Raw genomic sequence first — 27,217 nt, 5'->3', positions numbered from 1 at the left:
CTGATTAAAAACAACCAAAAGGGGTCTGTCAATGATAGGGGGAGGCAGTTCTAAAGATTCAAAGACTTTGAATCTGACTTTGTTGTTGTCAACCTGTTTTTTCCTGGCAGACCAAGAAACTCTGAGGTGAATGATCCTAAGGTTCAAGCAGGTTAATATGGGCATAGGCAGGGTACAGGAATGTGTGGTAGCATCTCAGCTCCAGGGGTTTCTGGATGAGTCAGATTATCTAGATCCATTCCAGTTTGGTTTCAGGCCTAATTATGGGATAGAGACGGTTTTGATCACCTCGGTAGATGACATCTGCCAGCAGTTGGATAGGGAGAGTTGTCCCAGTTGGTTCTGTGGGACCTTTCAGCAGCTTTTTATACTCTTGACCATGGTATCCTTCTGGGCTCCCTTGCATCTGTTCTGGTCTCCGCACCAGCATGCTGATGGCACCTAACTATTACAACAAATAGCACCAGGTCCAGAAGGCCATCCAAGATGTGTACCTGATTCATCAAGGGCAGTGCAACTCTATCCAGAACGGGTTGCAAACCTCCATCCAGATGGGAACTTTCTACGCAAAACAGTACTCTCCACCCCCTTGTATTTCAGCTTATTTGCCTACATCCAACCACAGTCAGAGTTTAGTGCTGTAGCTGAAGCCCTGATACATCTTTGGGGTCCGCACGACAATGCACAGAGTGGATTTTGACACAGTCTTTTCTCCCCGCTTTTCATCCTTTTTCTTCTGGCGGCCATCACTAGCATAATGGTGAAGACCTGCATTGCACCTTGGATTCCTAGGTTATCTGGGGAGTTCAAGGTGGAATACATTGCACAGCCACTAGCTCTTAGCAAGCTAGCTGATTACAGCTTGTCCAAAATATGGAATTTCAACGGCAGCCGTAAGTTGCTTTAAGTAGAATGCATTTGGTGCTTGGAAGTCACTTTCACGTGGAGAAAAGTACAAAATCTGAAATGTACCTCACTGAAGACTCCCAAATAAGCTTAGCAGTCATGGAATAAGAGGAAATGTCCTCTTGAGGATCAGGAACTAGTTAAGTATCAGGAAGCAGAGAGGAATAAATGGACAGTTATCCAGATGGAGGAATGTAGAAAGTGGACTTCCCCAAGGATTTCTATTGGGAATATACTTTTAAACTTGTTTATGAATGACCCAGAGTTCATAGAATCATAGAGTTGGAAGAGACCACAAGGGCCATTGAGTCCAACCCCCCGCCAAGCAGGAAACACCATCAGAGCACTCCTGACATATGGTTGTCAAGCCTCTGCTTAAAGACCTCCAAAGAAGGAGACTCCACCACACTCCTTGGCAGCAAATTCCACTGTCGAACAGCTCTTACTGTCAGGAATTTCTTCCTAATGTTTAGGTGGAATCTTCTTTCTTGTAGTTTGGATCCATTGCTCCGTGTCCGCTTGTCTGGAGCAGCAGAAAACAACCTTTCTCCCTCCTCTATGTGACATCCTTTTATATATTTGAACATGGCTATCATATCACCCCTTAACCTCCTCTTCTCCAGGCTAAACATGCCCAGCTCCCTTAGCCGTTCCTCATAAGGCATCGTTTCCAGGCCTTTGACCATTTTGGTTGCCCTCCTCTGGACACGTTCCAGTTTGTCAGTGTCCTTCTTGAACTGTGGTGCCCAGAACTGGACACAGTACTCCAGGTGAGGTCTGACCAGAGCAGAATACAGTGGCACTATTACTTCCCTTGATCTAGATGCTATACTCCTATTGATGCAGCCCAGAATTGCATTGGCTTTTTTTTTAAGGTTAAGGGTGAGCAGTGAAGTTCCCAAGTTTTTTTATGATATTAAGTTGTTCTGGGTTGTTAAAACAAAAAAGGTTGTGAAGAGCTCTGAAAGGGCACCTCCAAACTTAGTGAATATGGGGTAAAATGGCAGGTGCAAATCTGTGTAAACAAATGTAAGGTGTGCATGTTTTGGGGGGGGGGCTCGTAATTTCACATACACGTTCATGCAGTCTGAACTGTCAGTGACTGACTGGGAACAAGACCTTGGGATAGGATCGGACAAATTACTTGAAGATAAAGGCTATCATAGGCTGCTAGGGTTGCCATACATCTGGAATTTCCCAGTCATACCCAGAATACTGCATTCGGAAGCAGTGTCCGGGCGGAAATCAGGAAAATGTCCGGGAAAATTCCATGTGTATGGCAACCCATGTTGGTAGTGTCATTTTTGCCGATTTCCCTTAAAAATAGCTCAAAACTGTCAATTTTTGTTGCGATTTTCACTTTTTGAAATATTTGAAATATGATAGCTATCTTCTGCCCCCATGGTCTGATGCAGTACGCTTCTGAATATTAGTTGCTGAAAACTGCAGGAGGGGAGAGTGTTCTTGTGCATGTGTCCTGTTTGTGGGTTTCCCACAGGCATCTGGTTGGTCACTGGGAGAACCAGATGCTGGGCTAGGTGGCCCATTGGTCTGTTTTTATCCGTTACAGTTTATAATACACCATAAAGCTTATGAATTGGTTGCATTTTAGCTTGGACAAGATGACCCTCATGGTCCCTTCCAACTCTACAATTCTATGATGCTATGAGCAGTGGAATAGTTCAGTCAAGCACACATAGTGGTGCATGCAGGTACTAGCCTTTTTTTAGACAAAGCGAAATGTTTTCAGTTTATGAAATTCATATATCAAGCACTCTTGACATTCCCTTAACCAACATCCTGCCCTTCAGAGTTATAAGATAACTTTTCTAATTTCAGTCACCCATTGTGGGATTTCAGTTGAAACCACCCAACTTTTTTTAGTGCGGTTGCACGATAAATTTCAAGTAAACTTTCACAGGGCTATAAAAACATGTTGAATAATATATATTTGACAGTTGATGCTGCAGATAGAATCCCGGTTGGAAAGAGGAGAATGCCAAATCTGACAGCTTGTCAGTTCCCTGATCTTCAAACCACAAGCAGTCTTCTCTGGTAGTGTTGCATCTACTGTATCGTAAGCAGCTGCTGGCTGCGATTTTCCTGCTCCTGGCTTTTGCTGACCCCACCCACAGCATGAAGGGGATGTTTGGATGTGAATTAAATAATGTAGAAGAAGAAGAGTTAAAAGATCAGAAAAGAAATAAGAAAGCGGGTGCCTTAAATGGCTTGCTTTATCAAACTGACGTTCCAGCACATTTTAATTCCATTTAATGAATGTGCAGTTTTACACAACTCTCTCTCTCTTTTGCTTCTTAAGCCTTTATTGGTATACGCAATGTGGACAAATATCCACGTGCACATTTCCCTCGGAGTAAACTGAGAGAATTTTTTTGTTTAAATATGTGTTCTAAGTTCTAAGCACTTTGCAAACATCCTCTTAACTAACTTGCCAAGCCATGGAACGCTTCTGAGGATTTTTGCTCTAATCCTGAGCTCAGCTGTTGCATGCTTATTTTGTGTATAATTTTTCTTTGATTTTTTTTTAAAAAACTATTAATTGCACAGGTAATTATGCTGCCAAAGAGAACTCTTTGGGGTGACCTTGATTTGGGGGGAAGGTTAAGCTCATGATTCAGTTTTCCACACGGAAATATGTTGGGCTTAAAAGTGCTGAACAATGGCTGGCTCATGTCATGCTCATTCCTAGGAAACTTCAATAATTACCGGTATATACAAGCTTGAAACAAAAAAACACAAGTGGTGATACGCAAGACCTAACAAGACATGAATGGTCTAGTTGAGATTCCTGCATTGCAGGGCGTGGACTAGATGACCCTCGGGATCCCTTCCAACCCGACAGTTGTATGATTCTATATTTGTCTACTCAGAAGTAAGGCTCATTGTGTTTAATGGGTTTTATTCCCAGTTAAGTGTCTAAGACTGTAGGCTAAAGGGATAGCACTGTCCAAATAGATAGACTTCGTAGTATACTAATCTATAGTATCCACGAGAGACATTTCTAGATTTGTCTGGCAGGGCAAGAAGCCCAGAATAAAATTTAAAATATTAACTGATGCAAAGGAAAGAGGCGGATTTGCCCTGCCAGACCTTAAATTTTACTATGAATCAGCAGCGTTCTGCTGGTTGAAAGACTGGCTGCTTCTTGAGAACACAGACATTTTGGATTTAGAAGGTTTTAATAATGTTTTTGGGTGGCATGCATATTTGTGGTACGACAAGGTTAAAGCACATAAAGCTTTTAAAAACCATATTGTCAGGAAAGCATTGTTCAATGTCTGGATAAGATACAAAGACTTATTGGAAAATAAAACCCCAAGGTGGTTGTCACCAATGGAAGCGAAGGCTCAGAAAAAGCTCAATATGGAGGCCAAATGGCCGAAATATTGGGAAATATTGGAACAAGAAGGAGAGAAATTGAAATTGCAGAGTTTTGAGAAATTAAAAGATAAAGTGCGAGACTGGCTTCATTATTATCAAATAAGAGAGGCCTATAATTTGGACAAAAAAATTGGCTTCCAGGTGGAAAAATCAAAATTGGAAACAGAACTGTTAGATCCCAAAACAATGATACTTTCAAGAATGTATAACTTGCTGTTAAAATGGAACACTCAGGATGAAACGGTTAAATCTGCTATGATTAAATGGGCACAAGATGTTGGTCATAACATTATGTTTGCTGACTGGGAACAGTTGTGGACCACCGGTATGAAATTTACGGCATGTAATGCCTTAAGAGAGAATATTATAAAAATGATATATAGGTGGTACATGACACTAGTCAAGCTTGCAAAAATATATCATTTGCCTGATAACAAATGTTGGAAATGTAAAGAAAATGAAGGTACATTATTTCACCTTTGGTGGACGTGCCCAAAGATTAAGGCTTTCTGGGAGATGATCTATAATGAAATGAAAAAGGTATTTAAATATACATTCCTGAAGAAACCAGAGGCCTTTCTCCTGGGCATAGTCGGCTAATTGGTGCCAAAGAAGGACAGAACTTTCTTTATGTACGCAACAACAGCAGCAAGAATACTGATTGCAAAGTATTGGAAGACACAAGATTTACCCACCCTGGAAGAGTGGCAGATGAAGGTGATGGACTATATGGAACTGGCGGAAATGACTGGCAGAATCCGAGACCAGGGAGAAGAGTTGGTGGAAGAAGATTGGAAGAAATTTAAAGACTATCTACAGAAATATTGTAAAATTAATGAATGTTAAAATGATGATTGGATTGAATAGGGGGTATTAGCAACAAAGTTAATAAGAATATGCAAAAATGAATTGATAATGGATGAAAATATAGAGTTATAATATGTTAAGATATAGAATTAAGATAAATGAAAGAGGGTAAGGATTTGCTGATTTGATTATCTAAATGGGAATACAAAAAGGGGAGGTGTGAGGAGGTCAAACAAGTTAATGAGCATAAAGTTATAAAAAATGGATTTGTTCTTAATTCTCTTTTACCTATTCGTCTTTTGTATTTTGTATTTTTATTTGTATTTCTTCTTTTTATGTATTTTTTTAGGTTTTCTTTTTTTTATTTTGTTCTTTTCATATGTTCTTTTTTGTATTTTGTAAACTGATGTTTTTGTAAAATTCCAATAAATATTATATATATAAAAAAATATAGTATCCATGAATAAGTAACTATGTCAAAACTCAATAAGGATTTAAACTCTCACAAAAGATGAACCAAAACTCTTTTGAGCTTGCAGAAAATAACGATCATGCATGCTGTGCTAAAAAGGCTGCCTTGTTTGCTAGGAATAGTGCCATTCTCAAGTGATTCCCGCACTGGCACTTAATTTGGAGAAGGGTATGGAAAGGTTGGGACGCAGGTGGCACAGTGGTCTAAACCACAGAGCCTAGAGCTTGCCAATCAGAAGGTCAGTGGTTTGAATCCCCGTGATGGGGGGTTTGAAAGCACACCAGTGCAATTAGATAAATAGGCACTGCTCTGGCGGGAAGGTAAACAGCGTTTTCATGTGCTGCTCTGGTTCGCCAGAAGCGGCTTAGTCACGCTGGCCACATGACCCGGAGCTGTACGCTGGCTCCTTCGATCAATAAAGCGAGATGAGCGCCGCAACCCCAGAGTCATCCGAGACTGGACCTAATGGTCAGGGGTCCTTTTACCTTTACCTATGGAAAGGAAATAGTTGATTCTGGCATTAACAAACTCCCCAAAAAGGAAAAGGGTCTGCAGTATACTTACTGCAAGTTATGACATGATGCTTTGATTTTGGAGAACCGCTGTGCAAGGCATTGCCAAAGGGAAGTGAGTACGTGATGCTGATTTTCACTTTGTGGGGGGTTTTTTGTGTGTGCTTGCTTCTGCATGCATGGGCAAATATCCTAAGCATTACAACTTCGTTTTTCATGCCTCAACTTCCCATACTGAAATGTGTGTGACTTGCAGGTGCCTGGAAAACTTTTCTGTATTATTTAGAAAATGCCAACATGACTGGGCAGGGCTTTTTTTTAAATTTTAAGGGTGGCTAAACCCAGAGCTGTCAATCAGACTTAGTCTCTAACTTCTGCATCTGTAGGCACAGATGTGCTGGTGCTAGGAGAACCTTCAACAGTACCATGAGCTGCAGAATGGACAGAATCTTTGACACTAAATGAATAATTGTGAAAGTAGTTAAGAGTGAGCTAGTGGCACATTCTCAAAAAATAATAATCCATAAAATGTTATTAAAGTTTTTTCATAATACAATTAAAACACTTATCTAAATAAAAACAAAAACAGAAAGAGGAAAAGAAAATGCAGATAGCTGTCAAAGATAGCTCTTAACCCTTGTCTCACACAAAAAGAGGTGGAAGCTCTCAGATTTCATGTGGGAGCTTTTCAATAGATATATATTTTCAGTAGGGGCACCTTCTAGCCTACCAGAACCTTGTGATCTTCATCAGAAGTCCTTGTCTGGGCCACACTACAGTTTGGGATTAGGTAGCTAGTGACTGGAAGGCTAGTGACCTTCTCACTCGTGCATTTGGAATATCCTCACCAGAGAAGCTCACCTTCCCCCTAGTTTAATGAATTTCTGGTACCTGGTGATAACTTTAATTTTGAGGCATTTTAGTAATTTGGATTGGTTGACATATGGCAACCTGACAGATTAGGTGGCCGAGTTTCCCATATTTGGGGAAACTGCAGGGGTCCCCACACCTGGAATGCAGTGGATGAGCCTACCCTAGAAAAACCTTCATGATCAAGGTATCTCCCCTGCCTGATAACCCAACTACTACTAAAGGCTGTTGCCCTAAAATACAAGAATTTTGCACCAGCAGCAAAAAGCCTGCTCCACTGCGCTTAAATGTTCTGCTAACAGAATCTGTGATGCTGCATGGGAATTATCAAGAACCAGAAGTTCTCAAAAGAAGATAACCAGAAGTAATCAAAAGTTAAGAAGAAAATTCAAACCATCAATTTCAGGTATCTGGAGTCTGCAATGCTCAGCAACAGATAAATCATGTGAGATGTCCACTTATCTGTTTCAGCTCTAAATGAAGAGTTTGCTCAGATCAATGGCAAACTCCTAAATCATATCACCACGACGATAATCAAATGTCACCCATGTGTGTGGACTGTCTCACCAAGAGATTTGTCTGTACCAATAGTACATACAGCCTTTTATTGTCACCTTGAAAAAGTCATTCTCCTAAATCGGAGGGAAGTCAGGAAGTGTCTTGAAACTTAGATCTGATTTTTGCCGACAGCAAGTTCCAGCCCTGACGTAACGATAGCTGCTGCCAAACAGCTTTTAACTTGCACAATCTTTTAGGATCCTTAGAGGACCCTTTGCTAGTTAAATAGCTATAACAGAAGAATTGCAGGTCTGACTCCTTGTATATCCAGTCTTAAACACATTCTTTCATTCTTTCAAATGTATTTCTGAGAATGGTGAAGTAATAATACAGCTTATTTGGAAAGCAGTGTTAACATGTTTCATACACCATCCTTTGGTAGGGAATATGGAATGGGGTCCAAGCAATGTTATCAGCATTAAATATTTGATCACAAGAGATAACTGGTTGGAGTGTAATTAAGATGGCAAAGCGGGTTCTTCTTCATGGAGAGCATGTGTTGCGGTGGGAGCAACCATGACATCCCCTATTGCTGGGCGGGTTAGTTTGGTCACGAATTTGATTGGCCACCTTCAATTGTTGCTAGGGGAAATTTATTGTTGCAATTTTATTTGATTGATGGGGGTGCTATATATGTTCCCTGTGCGCAGCGTTGAGCTTCCTCTTTTTGCTGCGCACATCGGATTACCCGCCCACCCTCCCTTTATTTAGGGTTTGTTCGCGCTGACCTTGCTATGCCTGTCATGGGGTCGTTTGCTTTGGAGCAGGGGCCTGGTAGGAATTTTACCATTTGGCTGATTGGCTGGTACCATTTGGGTTTTGCCTACTGTGTAGCAAATTGTCACAACTTGTAAGGTTGCCGTTAGGCATCGGTTAACTTTTGGTTGTTGGAGGGGCATGGATTGGCTGTGCCTGCCCCTCCAATGCTGCTGCTGCAAGGGTATTCTGTTAAAGGAATCCATGGGATCGCCATGCTTTTGTCCGAATCCCTGTCAAGGGGCTAGGGCCACGCAAGAGCCCCAGGGCGCATTTGGTTAGAGGTGTGAGCCTGGCACCCAGCTTTATTCTCTCCCCAAAATTGTTTACCCTTACTGATTTCCACAGGGGTGTGGTTGTCAGTTCTGTTCCTACCTCCAAATGGGAACAGATAGTCGCTAACCAATGCCTAAGCAACCACTCACATACTGTAATTCAATAAAGTTGTGGCCAAAATTATGCCAAAAACCAAAACAAAAATGATGTGTGAAATGTGTTGTTATTCAGGGGTGTCTTGGGGGTCCTCGACACGCAACAATCCTTGGAGTCAACTTCTGTGGTGCTTTGATCTTTTCCCCCCAGGCCATTGCAGATTTATCTGGTGGTTTTTAAGATGGTTTATGTTGTAAATCGCCCTGAGATCTGCGGATGAAGGGTGGTATACAAATTCAGTAAATGAAATAAAAATAAAATAAGAATCTAACTAAACGTTATGTAAACTTGTGTATTGAAACCCATGCCCCCCCCCATTTCAATGTAGTTTTTAAGAAACCCACTTTTTTGGGTCAGGAAGCTTCTTAGTGACAGGTTGAGTCAGGGTATGTACACATCATACTATTCTAATCATATTCTTTCTCTCATTAATTCTGGGCACTGTCTTTTATCCTGTACAGAGTTATAACCTTTAACAAACTACAGTGCCCAGAATTCTTTAAGTGAAAAGATATGCTTTGAATGTGCATTAAAGGTATAGTGCATGCCCAGCCTCAGAGTGGAGAACTGACAGGCAGAGGTATGCTACATCCCTTCCCTGTCCCTTATTTTCTTTCTCAAACTTCTCTTCCTAGGAGTCAATGAATCTGTCGGTTTTGGCGCCTTGCAGTTTCTCATGTTTCCAATTTTAAGTTCAGCTCACCCCACATTCAAATATGTTCATGTATAAAGAAAATCAAAAGGCTCGTATGAAAATTTGTCTATTTGCATATGCATTTCTCCCCATCTATGCATTTTTTGCACGCAATTTTGCAAAGTATGTGCAACTTTGCAAGCAATGTGACTTCACCCCCTGCAACAGCCCAGTAGGCAAGCTGAATCACAAGTAAGATAGCTTTCATTCAGGAAAGTACTAATGCAAATTAGGGTCTACATGCTCTAACTAAATAAAGAGCACTAGGGTCACATCAGCAGCCAAACTTTTGTTTCACTGACATATAAAGGAGTTGAAAGATATGCTTTATGCTGAATCATATTACAGGGTCTCTTGCATCTCTGGCATGCAACGCACACTCCTCTGCCAAGATTCATCTGTAGAGATAGGGGCACACATAAACAAGCAATGCAAATCAGAATTGTGGGTGTTTCTTTTTTCTGGCACCTCCAGCACAATACAGAAGCCTATGAAATTCAAAGAAACACCTTTATGCCTGCAGCATAATCTGTGACAGTGGGTAGACTGTTGTTCTGTTTATATTAACAGTGTATTCCATCTGACTCAATATATAGTGAAAAGTTTCCTATAGTTTGAAATGCCAAAGCATTGATTTTGAGCTTTCCAAGTGAGTATCTGGGGGATATGTATGTATAGAAAATGTCCCAACAAAGGAAATACACAGTATAAAATGAAATTGGGAGGAAAAACTAGGATGACGGTGTTACTGGACCGAGGAGATTTCTGAAGTAAGGATATTAAATGAGAACATAGAAATTAAGGAGGGAAAGGCCATGGAAAAGTCAATAAATGTCTGCTTGATTGTAAAAAGGTGACAAAATCAATGGTAGAATTTGAAATGGGAAAGAGGATAACTTGACTGATGTTTTGAAGTCAGTGCAAAGTTCTTTAGAGAGATTGGAAACATCCCTTAGCAACCACAGAGAAGATTTATTTCAAATTGGAATAACCCCCTCCTGAAATATCTGAGACAATTCACCAACTAAGGAGAACACATCACTGCCAGGGATTGGCAGAAAGATGTGTTTATGTCTGCCAAATGATAATAATGTTATCTAGTAAATTCTCAGACGCATGTCTATTTCACTCCCAGGGTGTGGGATATAGATGACTTCACCCATGCAAGGTTTTCACAGCACCCACCTGATGTTGTTGGTATCAAAATGCCAGCCTGTGTTTGTTCCCCATTTACTCCAGATCTACCCTTTCTGCTGTTCTGCAAGGTGTTCTGCTGAACTGGGCCAGTGAAGAGGTAGTCATGTGGAATCTACGAAACTATTGCGTGTCGAGGTACGCAAGCCACCCCAATAAAACACAATTCACACAGAATTTTTGTTTAAGGTTTATGGCATAATTTTGGCCACAGCTTTATTAAAATACAAAAAATGTGAGTGGTTTGCTTAGGCATTGGTTGTGACTATCTGTCCCCACCTGGGGACACACTGACATTCGCACGCCCGTGAAAGTCAGAAAGGGAAAACATTTTGGGGAGAAAGATGGAGCTGGGAACCATGCCCTCACCTCTCCCTAAATACTCGCAGGGGCTCTTGCGTGGCCCTAGGCCCTTGACAGGGGTTCGGACAAAAGCATGGCAAGCCCCTGGATTCCTTTAACGGAATTCCCTTGCAGCAGCAGCATTGGAGGGGCAGGCACAGCCAATCTATGCCCTCCACCAAACAAAAAGTAACCAATGCCTAACCGCAACCTTACAAGTTGTGACGATTTGCTAAATGGCACCAGCCAAATGGACAAAATTCCTACCAGGCCCCTGCCCCAAAAGCAGACAACCCCATGACAGGCATAGCAAGGTCAAGCAAACAACCCTAAATATAAGGAGGGTGGGCGGGTGATCCAATGTGTGCAACGAAAAGAGGAAGCTCAACGCTGCGCGCCGGGAATATAAAACTTCTTGGCTGTCAATCAAAAAATGGCAACAACAAATTCTCCCCAACGACATGAGGAGCCCAATCGCAATGGTGGCCAACTACCTTTACCCGCCCAGGAACAGTGGGATGTCTTGTAAGACCCCACCGCAACACGTGCTCTCCATGAAGGAGAACACGCTCTAACAAACAGTGTTCTAATGTAGCTTATAACTGATCTCCCTAGCATTGGTAAGAAGCCAGCTGGGTGGTGCCTGAAACCTTAGGCAGCTCCCCTTTTTTAAATTCAACAAAGCAAATCAGAAAATAAAACTATGTAGGTAAAAAAATAAGCCTGTCTTGTACTAGTCGTCGCTTGCATTACTTCACTATACTAACAGTGTTATGCTACTCCTTCTTCCGCTAGGTTATGATATACTGATACTGATTCACACAATAAAGAATGAGTAAAGCCCTTACACTGGCAATGCGTGATCTCTGACATAAGAAAACAGCTGCATCATCAGTTATTACTACCTAATGTGTAATACATGAATCATAACAGAGCTCCTTCACCAGATTTGTTAAGGCAGGTTTGAAACACCATCCTTCAAGACAAGGTTCAAATGTGCTGTTGAAAGTCTAAAATGGCAATAAGATGTTACCCTCTTGCTTAACCCCTTCTATATATAAATAGATAAAAGTTTTTATTCGTTGAAATAGGAACTTTGCTTCAGCTACCTTTGTCAGACAACTGCCTTTTTAGTTACTATGCCCCCTCCTTAGTGGGTTGCGTAACAATACACCCACACTTGGAAAATGATGAAACTTGAAGCTCCCAGATGTCTGCATGCTGGAAATATATACCTACAAGATGTCTCCAAAATTTCTGTTGCTTCACAATTTCCCTTCCAGCGAAGATTAAAGGACAGCTGCCACAGACCAAACAAGCAAGCATCCACAATAAATGGAAACACTCCATAGCTGACTGCAGTGTTGGCTATGTTACAAAACCGTGTTGCCACCCTCTTCTGACATATATAAAAGTGAATGTTAATGCTGAACATCTATTTCTATTTGAATCATAAATGAACTGTTTGTAAGCTGCAGCTGGTCTGAAACATTGATGCTTGTTTGAATTAAGGTGTATTTCTATATAACTGTTTTCTCTGGAACCGGCATTCATTTGTTCACCTAATTATTATGGATCATCCGGATGACATCATTGCCATCCTGTTGCATTGCAGTATTTATTGTGGTACTCTTGTCTTTAGTCAGGCCTGGTTCCTGGTTATTGCAGTTCCAGGAAAGGCTGGCAAAGTGTTATTAAGGTGCCTGGCAAAGGAACAAGCACAGAAGATGATGTTCCTGGTGATGCCCCACCTTTTCCTGGTTGTATTGCTAATGGGCTATGTGGAGAAATACATTTACTGTGACAGGGTTTGTTTTATATACAACATAGAAGAGTTGCTGTGTATGTGAAGTTATGCGAAGGGTTAAGCTTGTAATATTAAGTAGGTGTTTGGCAGCTGGCAGTTAGTTGTGTAAGAGCAGACTGCGAAGAGATGGGTTCTTCTTATACAGAAGTAGTGGGCTGTTAAAAAATTCTTCTGATTGGCTTGCTAGGTGAAATTTTGGGGAACTTACTGGATTGGAAAAGTGGTCTGATGAGAGGGAGAATGCTATGCCATTCAAATTTGATTGTTAGAAGGGCAGGTTGGCAAATAAAAAGGCCAGTTCTACCACTGTTCAGGGAAAATGAGACTAGGAAATGCAGTGGAACAGAAGAAGGAGCTGGGTGAAAAGGCTAAATATGAAGAAGACAGGAGAAAAGGCTGGGAGAAAAGGCAGAATATGATGGAAGGCAGTTGGGAAATACCTGGCAGTATAGTCTGAGAGAGCTGAATTTCTGGCTTAAGCTGAAGATTGTCAGAGAGGTCATCGAAGGACTGTGAGCATGGAGGAAGAGTTCAGCCAAGAGCTTCTGGAGCTGACCAGAGAGAGAAAAGTCTAGTCTGCAGATTCCTCTGTACCTGGTAGTGTTGAGATTGACTGACTGGGGAGAAGAGACTGAAGGTATCTGGCATATATATATATATAGGAGAAGGAACTAAGATTTTACCAGCCATTTTATATAAGCTTCTCCAATTTCAGACAACTACAGGTCTATAGATGAAGGTAAACAGCATAGTACAGGTATATGGTGGCAGTGGTTAAAAAGTGTGAAAAGTAAGTGCCATGGTAGGAGTAAAGTAGAAACTCTTGTACACACTTGGTGAATCCGCAGTGTTAAATAGAAGCTGGTTCTCTAATATGAAGTGGAGACTGCCCATGTTTTTTTAACAACACTTAATTGTTGTTCCAGAATGAGTGAGGTATACACTACTGGGAATAAGCAGAGTATGGCTTTTAAAAAAAGTATTTTCTGTTCCTGTGGGTTTGCAACAACACAACTGCAGTTTACCCTGCAGGTCTGGGTTTGGTGCAGCCACTCCTTGACTTTGTCTTGACAAGGGGAAAGACTTGACAAATGGGTGGTAGTGGATTGGTCAGGTATAGGCAAGTGCAGCTAAAACGATGCTTGGCTAGTTCAGGGGTGATGGTGCAAATTTGAAGGTTCTGTGACAATCCTAGATCTAACAAGAAAGAGAATGAGGAGAGACCTAACTGTAAAACTAACCAAGTGTAGGAAGAAGAGTAACTGAAGCAGTCTGAGTAACCAAAAGACTAAACTGAGAAGGAAACAAAATTAACAGGAAACAAACCTAACCACAAACTTTGCTGTGGATGTTATTTGGAATGAATCATTTGTTCTCATCATCTTCAAAGTAACATTTTCCCTTCAATTCTTCCAATTAACTGTGTTCTATCAAAAGCTCATAAACAATGCCATATAAAAATTCTGTTGAGTCCCAAGAAATATGGTTTGAGTCTTTCCAAGCATGGGGTACCTTTACAATTAATGTGAAAAGGGCTGAATGGGAGTGAGCTTGAAGTCCATTATGGCTGTGCCATAGTTTGGTCTTTTTGACTGAACCAAGCTTTCACATACACCTAACTGTTCTCTCACTATTTTCAGATTCTCCACAGCTCTCTTTTCTCTTTACATGCCCTCCAGGGACATTGCTATGAAAGTGAGCAGCTTATCAGGACACGTGGAGGCACCGTGAATTCTTCCACGAATTTGTTTAATCCAGATTTATTTTTAAACCACATTCTCCTCCTGTCAGTAGTTTCTGGGGCTTGACTTCTCTTTCCTTTTTCAGGCATAGTCTAGTCTGTTTCATCCTTTTTGTCAAGGTTGCTAGTGGACGTCATGTGCGTTTGTATTAACTGGCTGGTATTCAAGATGTTTAAAAGTCATCTAAAGCTAAAACCTCCCCTTTGCTGCCGTTTCTGATACAAAAGCTTTTAGTGAAGTCAACAGATGGTTTAGCGTTCAGCGAGTGCTTTTTCTTTCCTCCTTGTACTTGGCTACTGTCTGTTTTTTCTTCTCTAATGAACTTTCCGTTTAAGACTGTTTAGAAACAAAACAGTCCGTATTGGATAGCTCTGTGGAACTCTGATGGAAGCATTTAACAAAGCATTTTACTTCTGAATATGAATGAGTGTTGCCTTTTATTTCAGTTAAAAGTTATTTATAGTTTTTCACAGTGCTTTTTAAATCGATTGGGCAAAGATGCTTGGCCAATAGCATGAACAGTAATTGCATTATGGACATTTTGAATGCAAAAAAGGCTGCTCACTTCACATTGTCTGCTTTTGGCAGAAGGCTGTGCTATGGCTTAATATGATTATTCATGGACTTCCTTCTGGCTGCATAGCCCAAATGAGTATGCTTTGTTTTGCTTTTGTTTTGTTTTAATCTAAAACAATTGTTCACATATAAATTTCAGTATTCCCCCAGCTTGCATTTCCCTTAAGTGGCTTCAGCTGAATTCTTAGCAGAGTGCCAGAAGAGGTTAAAATCTGTGACCCGCCCCCCTTGCATAGTAACTGGGATTACACCAAAGGTTCTGTGTGCTGTGAGTTGCTTTCCAGTAAGGCCATTGGTGCCTGGCTATGCTTTTAATGATCTCTACTTCTCCAGAGGCCATGCCTGATCATTGTCTAAATTGACAAACGGTGACTTCACTGCCTGAGCTCTTCAGTTTTCCTTTGCAACATCTGCCGCAACTGCACAGCTGTGCCATATTCTGATGCAGCCCAAAGACTCTTGTTCTATTTTGAGGTGAAGCTATTGTAAATCGCATAAGGTTTAGCATAGCAAGGAAGGGAGCTTGGCCAGCGTTTTGACACCGTATGGACGATGGCGGTGTGTTTACCCCAACAACGGTTGTCATACAGATTAAGCATATTTGAAACTCCTGTTAGCAGCATTAAAAAAAGAGAGAAGGGAAGAAAAAGAGAAAGCGGTTGTTGCTGAGGAAATGAAAGCAATGTCTTGTTCCTACTTGTACCTACACAATGTGCCTCCATTTGCTTGGCTCAATGTTCCTTACTTCATCTCCATAAAGTTGATTTAATGTAGTTATTTAATGTGCCAGATTAGATTCTGTGGCAGTCTAATCCACGGGCAGCCAGCATGGTTTTGAACCACAACGCCCTTTGCCCCAGGCTATTGGCCATGCTGGCTGAGTTGTAGTGTACAGTTTCTGGAGAGAACCACTTTGCCTGTTCTCTGCTCTACTCATTATGAAAGCACATACATATACAAGGTAAGCCATTGTGGTTTGGTGGTCAGAGTATTGAATTAGGAATGGGGAGACCTGGGTTCAAATCCGTACTCAGCCTTGAAGCTCAGTGGGTGAATTTGAGCTCATCACTGTCTCCTAACTTCTGAAAATAAAATGGGGTGTGGTGGAGGGAGAAGAACAATGTATGCCACCCTAAACTTAGAGGAAATATAGGGTGACAAAGTAGAAAGGATAAAATCTAAGGCCTTCATAGGATGGCTGATCTTACTTTCAGAATTAAATATGGCTCACTTTTTCTGCACTACAAAGTGCTAAGCATGATATAAATAACTTGCTTGGAAACTGCTTGGGAGACTCTGGATTTCATCAGAAACTTACCTGGTTCCTCACTGAAAAGGTCAGTCAGGGTTCACAAGTTGCACTGGAATAGATTGCTGGCCCATTTCTGCTGAGCATAGCTGCTAGGAGGTATGGTTTTCACCCTCCTAGAATATTGTCCCTGGCATTCCAGAATGCACATGGGGTTCCATTGCCGACAAACTGATATCAAAAGGGTTCCCTAAAAGTAAGAACAACAAAACTTTAGAATGGTGTTGGAGACATGTCCAAAAATCCACAAATGTTTTTTATTGGTGACACCTCAGTGGCAAGTAATGGCAGGCAGACAAGTTTTTCTGAAAGGCAAGTTGGCCATCTTATTGTTATCCAGTGTACAACTGCTGGGAATTTGGTACATTCTCAGGCACAGGCTCAAGCCTCACCAGCAACCAGAAAACAAATTAAACATGCCCCAGAATACTTTGCAGTGCACAGAATGTTCTGTGGTAGATACAGCTAAGTAGCACTTTTTAGAAGTATGAAGCTTTGAGGAACCAACATAGCATGATCAGCAGTTTTGATGCCATTTTTGTAAGGTTTTTTCCATTGCTCATTCCATGTTCCCAGTGCTCAGCAACTATGTCTCCATGTGTTGTGGCAAGAGCTTCCTTTCCCAAGAAAATGGCTTGGGTTGTTGACACGATCGCCCCTGAACGCCCTCTCCTGCTTTGTGGAGCCTGCTTGGCTTCCTGGTATTCTCCAGAGCTTTGGGCGAGGACACAAGCTCTCTGTGACTTGTTTGCAAAGCATTTTGAAGATAAAATCACTTGTATCAATCAGGATCTTGACTGCTGTTACAGCAGATGAATCTCCACCCCCTGTCTCTCCCATTTCCTTCTTTGTCATTCTCATCATTTTCTCTATGGGTGCCCTCTGTCTTTGAGCTCTTTGCTCTCCTACTTTCAAGGCTCGTCGGGTTTTGGGAGATGAAGGGGCTGGGATGCTTTCTAATGACACCGTGTTAGTCAGCTGCCGCTCCACTTCTGCCTCCTCCTGTCCCATTATTTCCCCAATTTTCCCCTTACCTGCCTCTGAGCCATGACCTCCCTCAAACCACTGTTGTGAATCTATGCTGTCTTCCTCTTCCCTGGAAGGGTTAGGTTGGGGAGGCGGTCTCCACCATTCCTGCTGCCCAGGCCCTGACAGTGGGTGGCATCACTTTGCGGTGGTTCTGGTCCTACTTGAATGGTTGTTTCCAGAGGGTGATGTTTGGGGAGTGCTCTTTGGCCCCGTGGACTCTTCAGTGTGGGGTTCATCAATGTTTGATTTTTATGGAAATAATGCTGATTTTCTATGACCTTTTAGATAATTTTTGTGGGAGAGGAGTTATTGGTTCATTTTTGTTTTGTGTATTTTGTGGTCTCATTTTGTATTTTTCTGTTGTGACCTGGCCTGTGATCTTTGGATGAAGGGCAGTGTACAAATTTAATAAATCGTCATTGCCATCAAGGTGGCATACATCAGCTTTTGCTAACTTGGTGCCCTATAGATGTTTTAGAGTACAACTCCATAAACCCCAGCCTGCAAGGGTTACTGGATGTTACTGGTGAGAGTTGGTACCATGTTGGTCAAGGCTAGCACATGTAGTTTCTCCATTCTTTAGGTTAGCCTGAGTCACAAGTGTGTGACCCAGTGTCATACAGTGAGTTTCATGGCCTAGTGGTGATTTGTCTCTGAGCATATATTGCCACTCTAACTGCTACACTGTGCTGGCACGTACATCACTCTGTGGTTTGATTCATGACGCCATTCTCTTTGAAATTGCTAGTGGACAAAGAATTGAACGTTGCTTACAGGAAGTAGAGCTTGCTGGTGCCCTTCAGCAAATCAGTTTCTCTTAGCCTAAGTCTGCTGCCTAAGTCTTCACTGATATCTTCTTCTTTGGCGATCACTCATACCAGAGTAAGATTGTCTTCCATAAACTCGGTCTTAACAGTGACTCCATAAATGACTGTGGAGGCCATTTCTGGATCCACACGTCCTTCCACAGTGGGGACATAGGTTTCTGGGTGGGAGTTGATCACGGTGAGGTTTTGCCAAATATGCCTTCCTCTTAGCATGTTTCTCCCTTTCATCCTGAGTTTGCGTGTCTTCAAAGCTCATGATACCAGTGTTTCCCAGTTATCAGTGTTTATACTTAATTTTTAAAGATTTGCTTTGAGAGATACTTTAAACCTCTTTTGTTGACCACCAGCATTATGCTTTCCATTTTTAAGTTCGGAATAGAGTAGTTGCTTTGGAAGACGATAATCGGGCATCTGAACAACGTGACCAGTCCAACGAAGTTGATATTGAAGAATCATTGCTTCAACACTGGTGATCTTTGCTTCTTCCAGTACACTGGCATTAGTTCGTCTGTCTTCCCAAGCGATGTGTAAAAAAATTTGGAGACGCTTCAGCATATACTTCAGCATTGGTCTAGGCATGGGGCAAAATGTGGATATTAATGCTTTAATATTTAAATGCCATGGTTTATACCACTCGTGCTTATTGTCCACGGATAATAAATCATCCCCCATGTAGATGGAATAATCATGCTCAACTGAAACAAACCACAATGGGCGACAAACAAAGCAGATATACTCAAGAAATGCAAGTCGCTTGAGGTGACTTTCTCAACAAGCTAAGAAGCTAAATGGGAAGACTGCACCCCACGCAACACCCTGTGGAATTTTACTGAGACGTATCTCCATGTCACCAATCATCCTGTCTGTGGTACTACTTTATTACTCATAGTTGTCTGTAGCCATTATCCAGTGGAACATCTAATCCTAAATACGCTTGCTAATTCATATGTCTGTGACATTTGTGGAATCTCTCTACGGTATCTTATTATCTTAAGTTTTAAATACCACACTTGTTGCTAGCCAACCTTTTTTGGTAAAGAGATGCTGTCACCCTCTTGAAACAAACAATACGGTTGAAAACAAAATATATCTTCCAAAAGTAAAATATAAAGTAATACAATGGTCTCAAGCTGGTTCATGGATGATGTCTTTTGGGACAGGCTCACCTTTAGAAACCCGATTTTTGTTCAGCTTCAATAGAGCAACTGAAATATTGGGAAATAGTTATTCTTTAGTCACCATGGGATGTTTGTTTTAATTGCTAAGCATTGCCAGAAGTAATTGTGAAGCTCAGCTTGCATTGTAAAGAGCAATCCTGTTTTGTGTTTAGAGTGTTTTATTGAGAACCAGGAGGAAAAGTAAAAAACCTGGAATGGTATTGCTCAGTATTGTGTATAATGCTGAATTTCTATTTTGATGTCTTTCAACAGTGGGGTGTAAATAAATTAAAAAGATGTGACCTTCCTTTTGCCAATTCTTTGTAAAAAAGGGGGGGGGGGAATGATCCCGGTTGTTCATATATTAAGAATGCCAGAAAGAAATTTTTTACTAGGTTATGTAGGCCTGGCCACTGTAGTCACTGGAACTAAAGCATGCAGTTCCACCCACTTTAAAGCACAATAATTTTATTTCAATGAAATTTGGGATTGGTAAACTTCCTTTGTGTTGCACCCAATGACTTTTCTCCTGATAGTGATTATATTAAACCATCTGGCATATTTGAGTCAGGAAACGGAAACCAGATTAGAGAAAAATGTAAACATTAATCAAAGTTGGATCTGAGATGAATTTCATACTACTCAATGCATATTTTCCTTGTATTTATGTGCTGTGAAATCAGACATAATTCATCAAGAAGCCATTGGGTTTTTCAAAGCTTCACACTGCAGCTTGGCTTTATCTGTAGCCCAAATACACGGTAATGAAGAAGACACAATTATTGTAATGAATCTGATTTAACATATACATATTGCACATACAAATATGAGCGACCAAACTAAGGTTCGTGAACAAGGTGTGTTTGAAAAGAAGTTGTGTGGGTGTGATAAATACTTTCAAGGAGCCTGAAGTTTGGGACAGGAAGGTTAATGAGAGACCAGCTTGACTATAAATGTTCCAAGTTGCCAGGCACATCTGTTGTTAAAGACGTTACTGGTAAATGGCCTAAAATGGCTAGGAAATAGATACCTCTCTGAAATGTGAGAGCCAGTTTTAGCAGAAAGCAAGTCTTTCTCCCCCACTCTCCCTGAAACAGAAACACAAATTGCAGTTTTGAGTGGGGCAGAGAGAGAGGACCAGCCTTGAACTCTGGAAAGCACCCTTTTGGGGACTGCCTCATTCTGCAGAACTGACAAAGGGCAATAGATTTTGCTGTTTGTGGTAGATAAGCTGCGCCTCCACCAAAGCGCAACCTCTGAAAGGAAAGAAAAACCAGCCAAACATAGTACAATTCAGAGAGGCGAAGCACATGTAACAATGCAATTAGACAGTTTGTGGGAGATGCGTCTAGTGGGCATGCTGTAATTTGACATAGGAACTGCAATGGGAACTTAGCCATGCTGTCTGATAAGGAAACAACCTGTGGAACTCCATTTTAACCTGGTTCCGTTTCCAGATACAGTGGTACCTTGGGTTAAGTACTTAATTCGTTCCAGAGGTTCGTTCTTAACCTGAAACTGTTCTTGACGTGAAGCTCCACTTTAGCTAATGGGGCCTCTTGCTGCCACCGTGCTGCCGGAGCACGATTTCTGTTCTCATCCTGAAGCAAATTTCTTAACTCAAGGTACTATTTCTGGGTTAGCAGAGTCTGTAACCTGAAGTGTATGTAACCCGAGGTACACTATATATAAAGATTTGGAAAGCAGCATAACAAAATGCAAATGGTTTAGAACAGAGGTGGATGTTATTGGTCTCCAACCATATCTTCTTTGATTATTTGCCATACTGGCTGAGGTTCATGGGAGTCTCAACAGCACCTGGGAGGGCCACATGTTCCCCACCTCAGAATTCAACAGACTGAAAAGATAATTTAGCTCATTCTTGGCTATACAGAAGCTTTACGAGATACTAATCCATAAAATGCCTATTGGTGCTCATATTCAGGGACAAATAACACAGCACCACAGCTTAAATCTAAATTCATGGCAAACATATAGAAGAACGATGCTTTGCGCCATCAAGACCCTAATATTATTGGAGCTTACAGGCTCCACTTCTCACATCCTGCCCATGTCTCAAACATTCTGCTCTGAACCGCAGAAACCAGAAACGAAAATCCCAAAGTTAGATGAGCACTTCCTGGTCCCCATGGCAACCATCTGCAGTTTTGCATGCTTAAATACTAGTTCTCTTTGCCTTTTTTCCGTGAAGCAAAGCAATATTTCTGCAAATACTTTGCTGCTGCAGTCACTTTGATGTGCCTACACATCTCTTAATTACATGGTGCACTAAGTTTTAAAATATAAAATGGTAGCCTGTCTGAGTGTGAAACCTGCTGGTTCTGTACTTAAAAAGAAAAGAAAACACAGAGGGAAAAATAACCCTCATTATTATTAACATTCAACATTCGTCATAGAGAAGCAATGTTTGCATATACTTATTTCAAGTAACGGATGCAAAGCCAGGCTGTTGTGAATGATTAGCTCTGTGTGGTTATGTTAGCAGGGATGAAAAAGACTCTTTGGCTCTTACATTTGAGCCCTTGGTTTCTGAAAGCCACATGGCAATTTCCTAAACAAATATCACTTCTTTGTGGGAAAGTTGGGTGTACTGTATCTGTTCCCCCATGTCTGCATGCACTGAATAGTGTGGCTTCGGGCCATTGTCCCTTACCCATGATGAAAAGGAGGCCTTAAACATGTTACTTTATGCAAGCTAGATGCCATTTTCCCACATGGTAGGTGATATCCATTTAGAGTATCATCATATGGGAAGTGTCTTTAAAACAAGGCACAGAAATTTCTCTGAAAGAGAGATAGTCGCTTGGAAAGGATTCAAATGTGTATACTTCAGCCTAAACTGCAGCTTTTCCTGAAGAAAAATAGTGGCCAAGTGACAAAGAACAGAAAATCATCAGAGGTGTTGACAGAAGTCTAAAATATTGTATAAGATGAGAAGATATGTTGCATGACTGTTGGAACTGATATGTTAAAAAAAATCAATAAAAATGTATATAAAAAAAGAAAAATAGAAAAATAGTGGCCATTGGGAAGCTTATTGTAGTAGCATTTATAGGGTTGCTTAACAATCCCCCCAGCAGCCATTTTTCCTATTCAGCTTGCAATTTCAAGCCATTGGAGATGTGGTTGGAAGCGGGTCAGGTGGAAACAAAGACCCAATTGTTTCCTGGTTTTGCCAGGAGTGGAGCTTTTCAAATCTGTGTAGGGAAGGAACTAATGGAAGGCAGGTTCCTTCTCTAGGTGAGGGCAGAATCACTGATAATTCTCCATCTTGCTTCTGTCATATCCTGCCACAGTAGTTGCCAGCAGGCATCAGAAACACGGAGGGAGAAGAACAAGGAATGTGGCTCATGGAGGACAGAGGGATAATTGTTTCTGAGAAAAACTAGAGTTGTGGCCTGACTTCAACCATCTGGTGGACGTAGAGTTTTGTTGCTACTGTCCTCAGAGCTAAAAGCTTTTGCTCTGTGTTAGGAATGAAATGTCAATCCATTGCAAATTTCACTTCCAGTTCAGATAGACCCTCAGTAGGAAGTGCAGCAAAATCCCTGCTTCATTCTTTGTAAGGGATTGTTACCACCACTTTGCCCAGTTCCCCTTCTTTATCAGCCGTGGGGCCTATAGCTGACTAGCAATGATGTTACAGGGCGTTCTGCTGCAGAGGTTACAGTATACAAGGCAGATAGAAGAAAAAGAAGACAGGCAAAGGCTTGGCTACGAAGGCTTGTGCTTGTGGGTTAACGATCTCCATGCTCTTTAAAATCTGAAACATGCTCAGGGGCATTCCATGGTTTCATGTTGAATCACCAAAGTCTTATGGGCTGGCAGAGATTAATGATTAGGACAATTACAGCTTGTTGTGCGAGTTTTGCCTCTCTTAAGAGCCATTATTAAACAATATTGGCTTCCAGCTATGGAACATCACATGGTGTCAGGAAAACAACATTGCCATGCCAGTGCCTGCCAGCTATGAAGGACAAAGAAGAAGAAAATAGCTGAGGCCCAATTTCTGATTGCATTGCAAATGGGATGGAACACTTAGGCAACACGAGTCCATCATGCTTAATGGATCAGCAACGGACACCATTTAAGGGCACTTCTCTCAGATCACATTTGAGAGGACTTCCCTTAGGATGTCCACTGGCCCCTACTCTTATCTCCTTAACAGCAGCTTTCTCTGCAGACATTAGCAGGTGATATTTCCATGCTGTGAGAAGCATTACCTGCTCCCTACCTCTGCTATAGTCTGTCTTTCTTATTAGGGAAGGAGAATATTTAGAATGGTGCTAAGGGCCTTAGAAGGACACCATTTACCTCCTGTATGTTTGGTTGCACTATATTTTCTGACACAATGGTTTATTTGATATAAAGCCAAATTATTGGAGAAGGGCTGTAGTATTAACACTGAGAATGTAGTCAGGAATTAAGCCATGATTTTAAAAAACCTTCCAGAGAGAGGGAGAGGGAAAGTGTGTGTGTGTGTGTGTGAGAGAGAGAGAGAGAGAGAATCTGAGTTCCTCTCCCTCATACTATGACTGGTTTATGCCACTTGCAACCTGTGCAGTAACACTTTGCAGAATTCCAGTCAAGGGAATGCTTGACAAAAGTTGTGGACAACTGCAAATTTGGCACATGGACTAGTCTTTACTAATTGGTGAAGCACAAGTAGAGATTTATGCATTTATTTATTCCTTGGTACGCTTGACAAGGCCAGTGTTGCCTTGGAAAGGGGAAAAAATAAACTTAAAGAATGTTGGGTAAGAATGCCCCACTTGCTCCCATGTTGGAATCCAAGCACAGTTGACATTCTGATTGTGGAAGATGTATCCTTTGCACTTGCAAGTGCTAGTTCTCCTCATTAAATAGTGAGCATTCCATGCTTACAAAATCCTCATAACCCACCTTTGCATTTCAGACTAATACTTATTTCAAACTTGAATGTAGATACGAACCTTGAACATTTCCTCTCCTCTTGACATGTTCTGTTCAGCTAATTTTTCTGAGGCAAAAAAAAAAAAAGCATTTTGAACCAATGCCAGTCCTTAGAGAAGGTTTATGCTAATGTAAATAGATATGTTTAAGATTATATAGAAGGTATTATCAAGAGGAAACCATGATCCTGTCATGGAAAACTTCATTTGTAACATGAAAGAACTACTTATCATTTCCAAGGCCCTTTTGTGCAGTGCTGCCCACCAAATTCTGAGATACGTCTTAAGTGTAAGGTCAAAAACGTAAAATCTCCTCTGCTCCTTCCAGAATTGTATGGTTTGCTTAAAGTGCTTTTGGTTAAATAAATGGTTCGGTAATGCCAATAAAGTTTTTACTAGGATTTTGAAACAGCCAAACATCTGATATGGTATTTAAAATGTAATGGCCAGTGTTATTGGGTAATCAGTTCTTTGTTTTTCTCTAATTCACAGATTTGAATATAAGTTGCAGATATGCAGGTGTTTTCCACGTTGAGAAAAACCGCCGTTATAGCCTTTCAAGAGAAGAGGCCATTGAGCTTTGTAAAGCTCTCAACAGCACCCTTCCAACATGGGACCAGATGCAGAAAGCTTATGACCAAGGATTTGAAACCTGCAGGTAGGAAATCTACAGGTGTACTTTCAAAAAGTTTTGGATAGTTTGTTTTTAGGAATTGAAGTCCAGTAACATCTGAAGTAATAACATAGTAATCCCACATCTTTCATTCAGCCCCAAGGGTTACATAGGTGAAAATTGTGTGTAGTCAAACGCTTGGAGCTGCCCCACGGCAAGCAGGTGAGGGGGAGAGAGAATATCCCCAGCACTCTCAGAGCTGGTGTACTGAGGGGGCCTTGCCCAGCAAGCCAGGTGGAACACTTAAAAGTTCTCTTTGCAACAGGTCCGCTTGGCTTACCCAGCATGAAAAGAGATTTTAAGCACTCGGCTGTGCTTGTGGGACAATGCCTGGTCAGTGCAATGGTTCTAGAAGGCTAGGGATGCTCCTGCGAGATCTCACTGAGCATCCCATAGCGTGCTGAGCAGGTGTGGCCCAGCAAGCAAGGTGGAGAGCTTAAGAGCTCTTTTTGCACTCTGTAACTCCAAGCAGACTCAGCATGAAAATAGCTTTTAAGCTCTCTTCCGCCTTGCTTGGGGACTTGTGCAATTTCAATCAGCCTGCCTTCAACTGCATATGGCTGAAATTGCACAGGTCAGATGCATGTAAGATGCAGGATTAATGTAGCATTACCCCATGTCAGATGGAGAGACTGAGAGAATAATGTTTTGTTTGCCTTAAGGCCACCTAGGCAGTATCCAGCCAAGGCAAGATTTGAGCGAGACTTCCCATCTCCTGCTGCTAATTACCCTGTTAGTCACTTTGCTGTGCCAGATATCATCATCAGCATTGCATATAAGCACAATAAATATTTACCAACATTCCTGCCCACCTGCAGAGATGTACGTGCCACAGGGCAGCTTCTACATTGATCTGGTAGTTGGGTTGTCTGGAAGGAATTGTTACTTACCTTGGGCAATTACATGGAAGCAGAACCACAGCCTAAGGGCAACATATGCCTCATTAACTTAACATATTAAATTAGCTTAGGCCGTGTGTGTGGCACCATTACTAATAATTAAATTTTATGAACATGCAACTGAGGGAAAGCAAATTGATAAAGCACCACCTTCTTGTCTATAACACAACCACCTAAGTACTCCTAAGTCCATTCTGTCAAAAGGTTTAACTGCATTGCTTTTGCATCTTTATGATGTGAGTTTTATTGCTAGTTTGTGAGCTACACAGTGCTTGGACTTGTGTAAGAGTACTTTCAAAATACGCGGAGTAAAGGCAAATTCATTGGTATGGAAAGTAATCAGCCTAATTAGCATGGTAAGTAATTAGATTAGTTAGTTTCTGATGGTGCAATTGTTCAAAAATATTTAACTGTGTATGGAATAAATGTCAAGCAGAGTTATTAATAGTTGCATAGTCTCCAGGAAGCATTAGCAAAAGGTCTTCACAGTCTTGTTTTCCCTAAGGGCCTGAGTTGCATTATTATTCCTTTTTGCAGGGTATGGGATATAAATTAATGGGATAAACAGAATTATAGTAGAAAAATATGAAGGAACCATCTTATCCAAAATAATGGTCAATGAAGTTATAGAAAAGTCTCTTCAGGCACAATTGGCAAAATTCTTCTTTTTTTTAAATGCTGCGTTCTGGCTTTTTCCCACCCACCACCCCAAGCTGGGAGGTGTGGGGGAAAGCCCTGTTGTGTAAGTCCTCGTGCAGACTTCCGCTAGCAGGACTCATTAGTTGAATCCTGCCCAAGGAGCAAAAATGATTTAACTAATTCCTTTTTATTTATAGCCCATCCTTCCCAAGGGGCTCTGGAAAGGTTATTGCAATTCTAGATAGGGCCGGGATTGTGTGCCTTCTTGCAGTAATGGCAGTGGTGAGACTATCTATCCAGTAGATATTTTTTCCTATCTTTAAAGTATTCAGACAGAACGCATGTTCTCTTAGATCACAGCCACACCTAGTAAGGATGAGACGGAACCTTAAAGATCCTTCTAAATTTCAAAACTTGGGAGACGGAGAGATTCTTTCCATAATGGACAGCTGAATATCCCATATTATGATGTATTTTCTTATGCAAGGGGTTTAAAAGATTAGTATGGTGCCTAGGCTTGTTACAGAGGATGAGACGGTTCAGGGTTGCTTTGTACATACCATACTAACAACCCTGGCAACTCTGTCACATCAGACATGCATTGGCTCTGAAGAAACAGGTTCTGGTTTGGTAGATAGTGTTGTTGGACTCACATTGGCAAC

At 41.3% G+C, this 27,217-nt stretch overlaps 1 protein-coding gene across 19 annotated transcripts in view; it reads left to right on the top strand.

Moving 5' to 3' along the window:
• Nucleotides 1-27,217, top strand: part of CD44 (CD44 molecule (Indian blood group)) — a 71,407-nt gene that overhangs the window by 6,408 nt on the left and 37,782 nt on the right. For all 19 annotated transcript variants that reach the window (XM_053387924.1, XM_053387906.1, XM_053387897.1 and 16 more), the window contains exon 2: nt 24,837-25,002. In XM_053387924.1, the coding sequence (XP_053243899.1) occupies nt 24,837-25,002 (166 nt within the window). The remainder of the gene's footprint in view (nt 1-24,836; nt 25,003-27,217) is intronic.

This window comes from Podarcis raffonei, chromosome 1 (assembly GCF_027172205.1).
Source record: "Podarcis raffonei isolate rPodRaf1 chromosome 1, rPodRaf1.pri, whole genome shotgun sequence".
NCBI lineage: Eukaryota > Metazoa > Chordata > Lepidosauria > Squamata > Lacertidae > Podarcis > Podarcis raffonei.
This window is presented reverse-complemented; position numbering and strand designations above follow the sequence as displayed.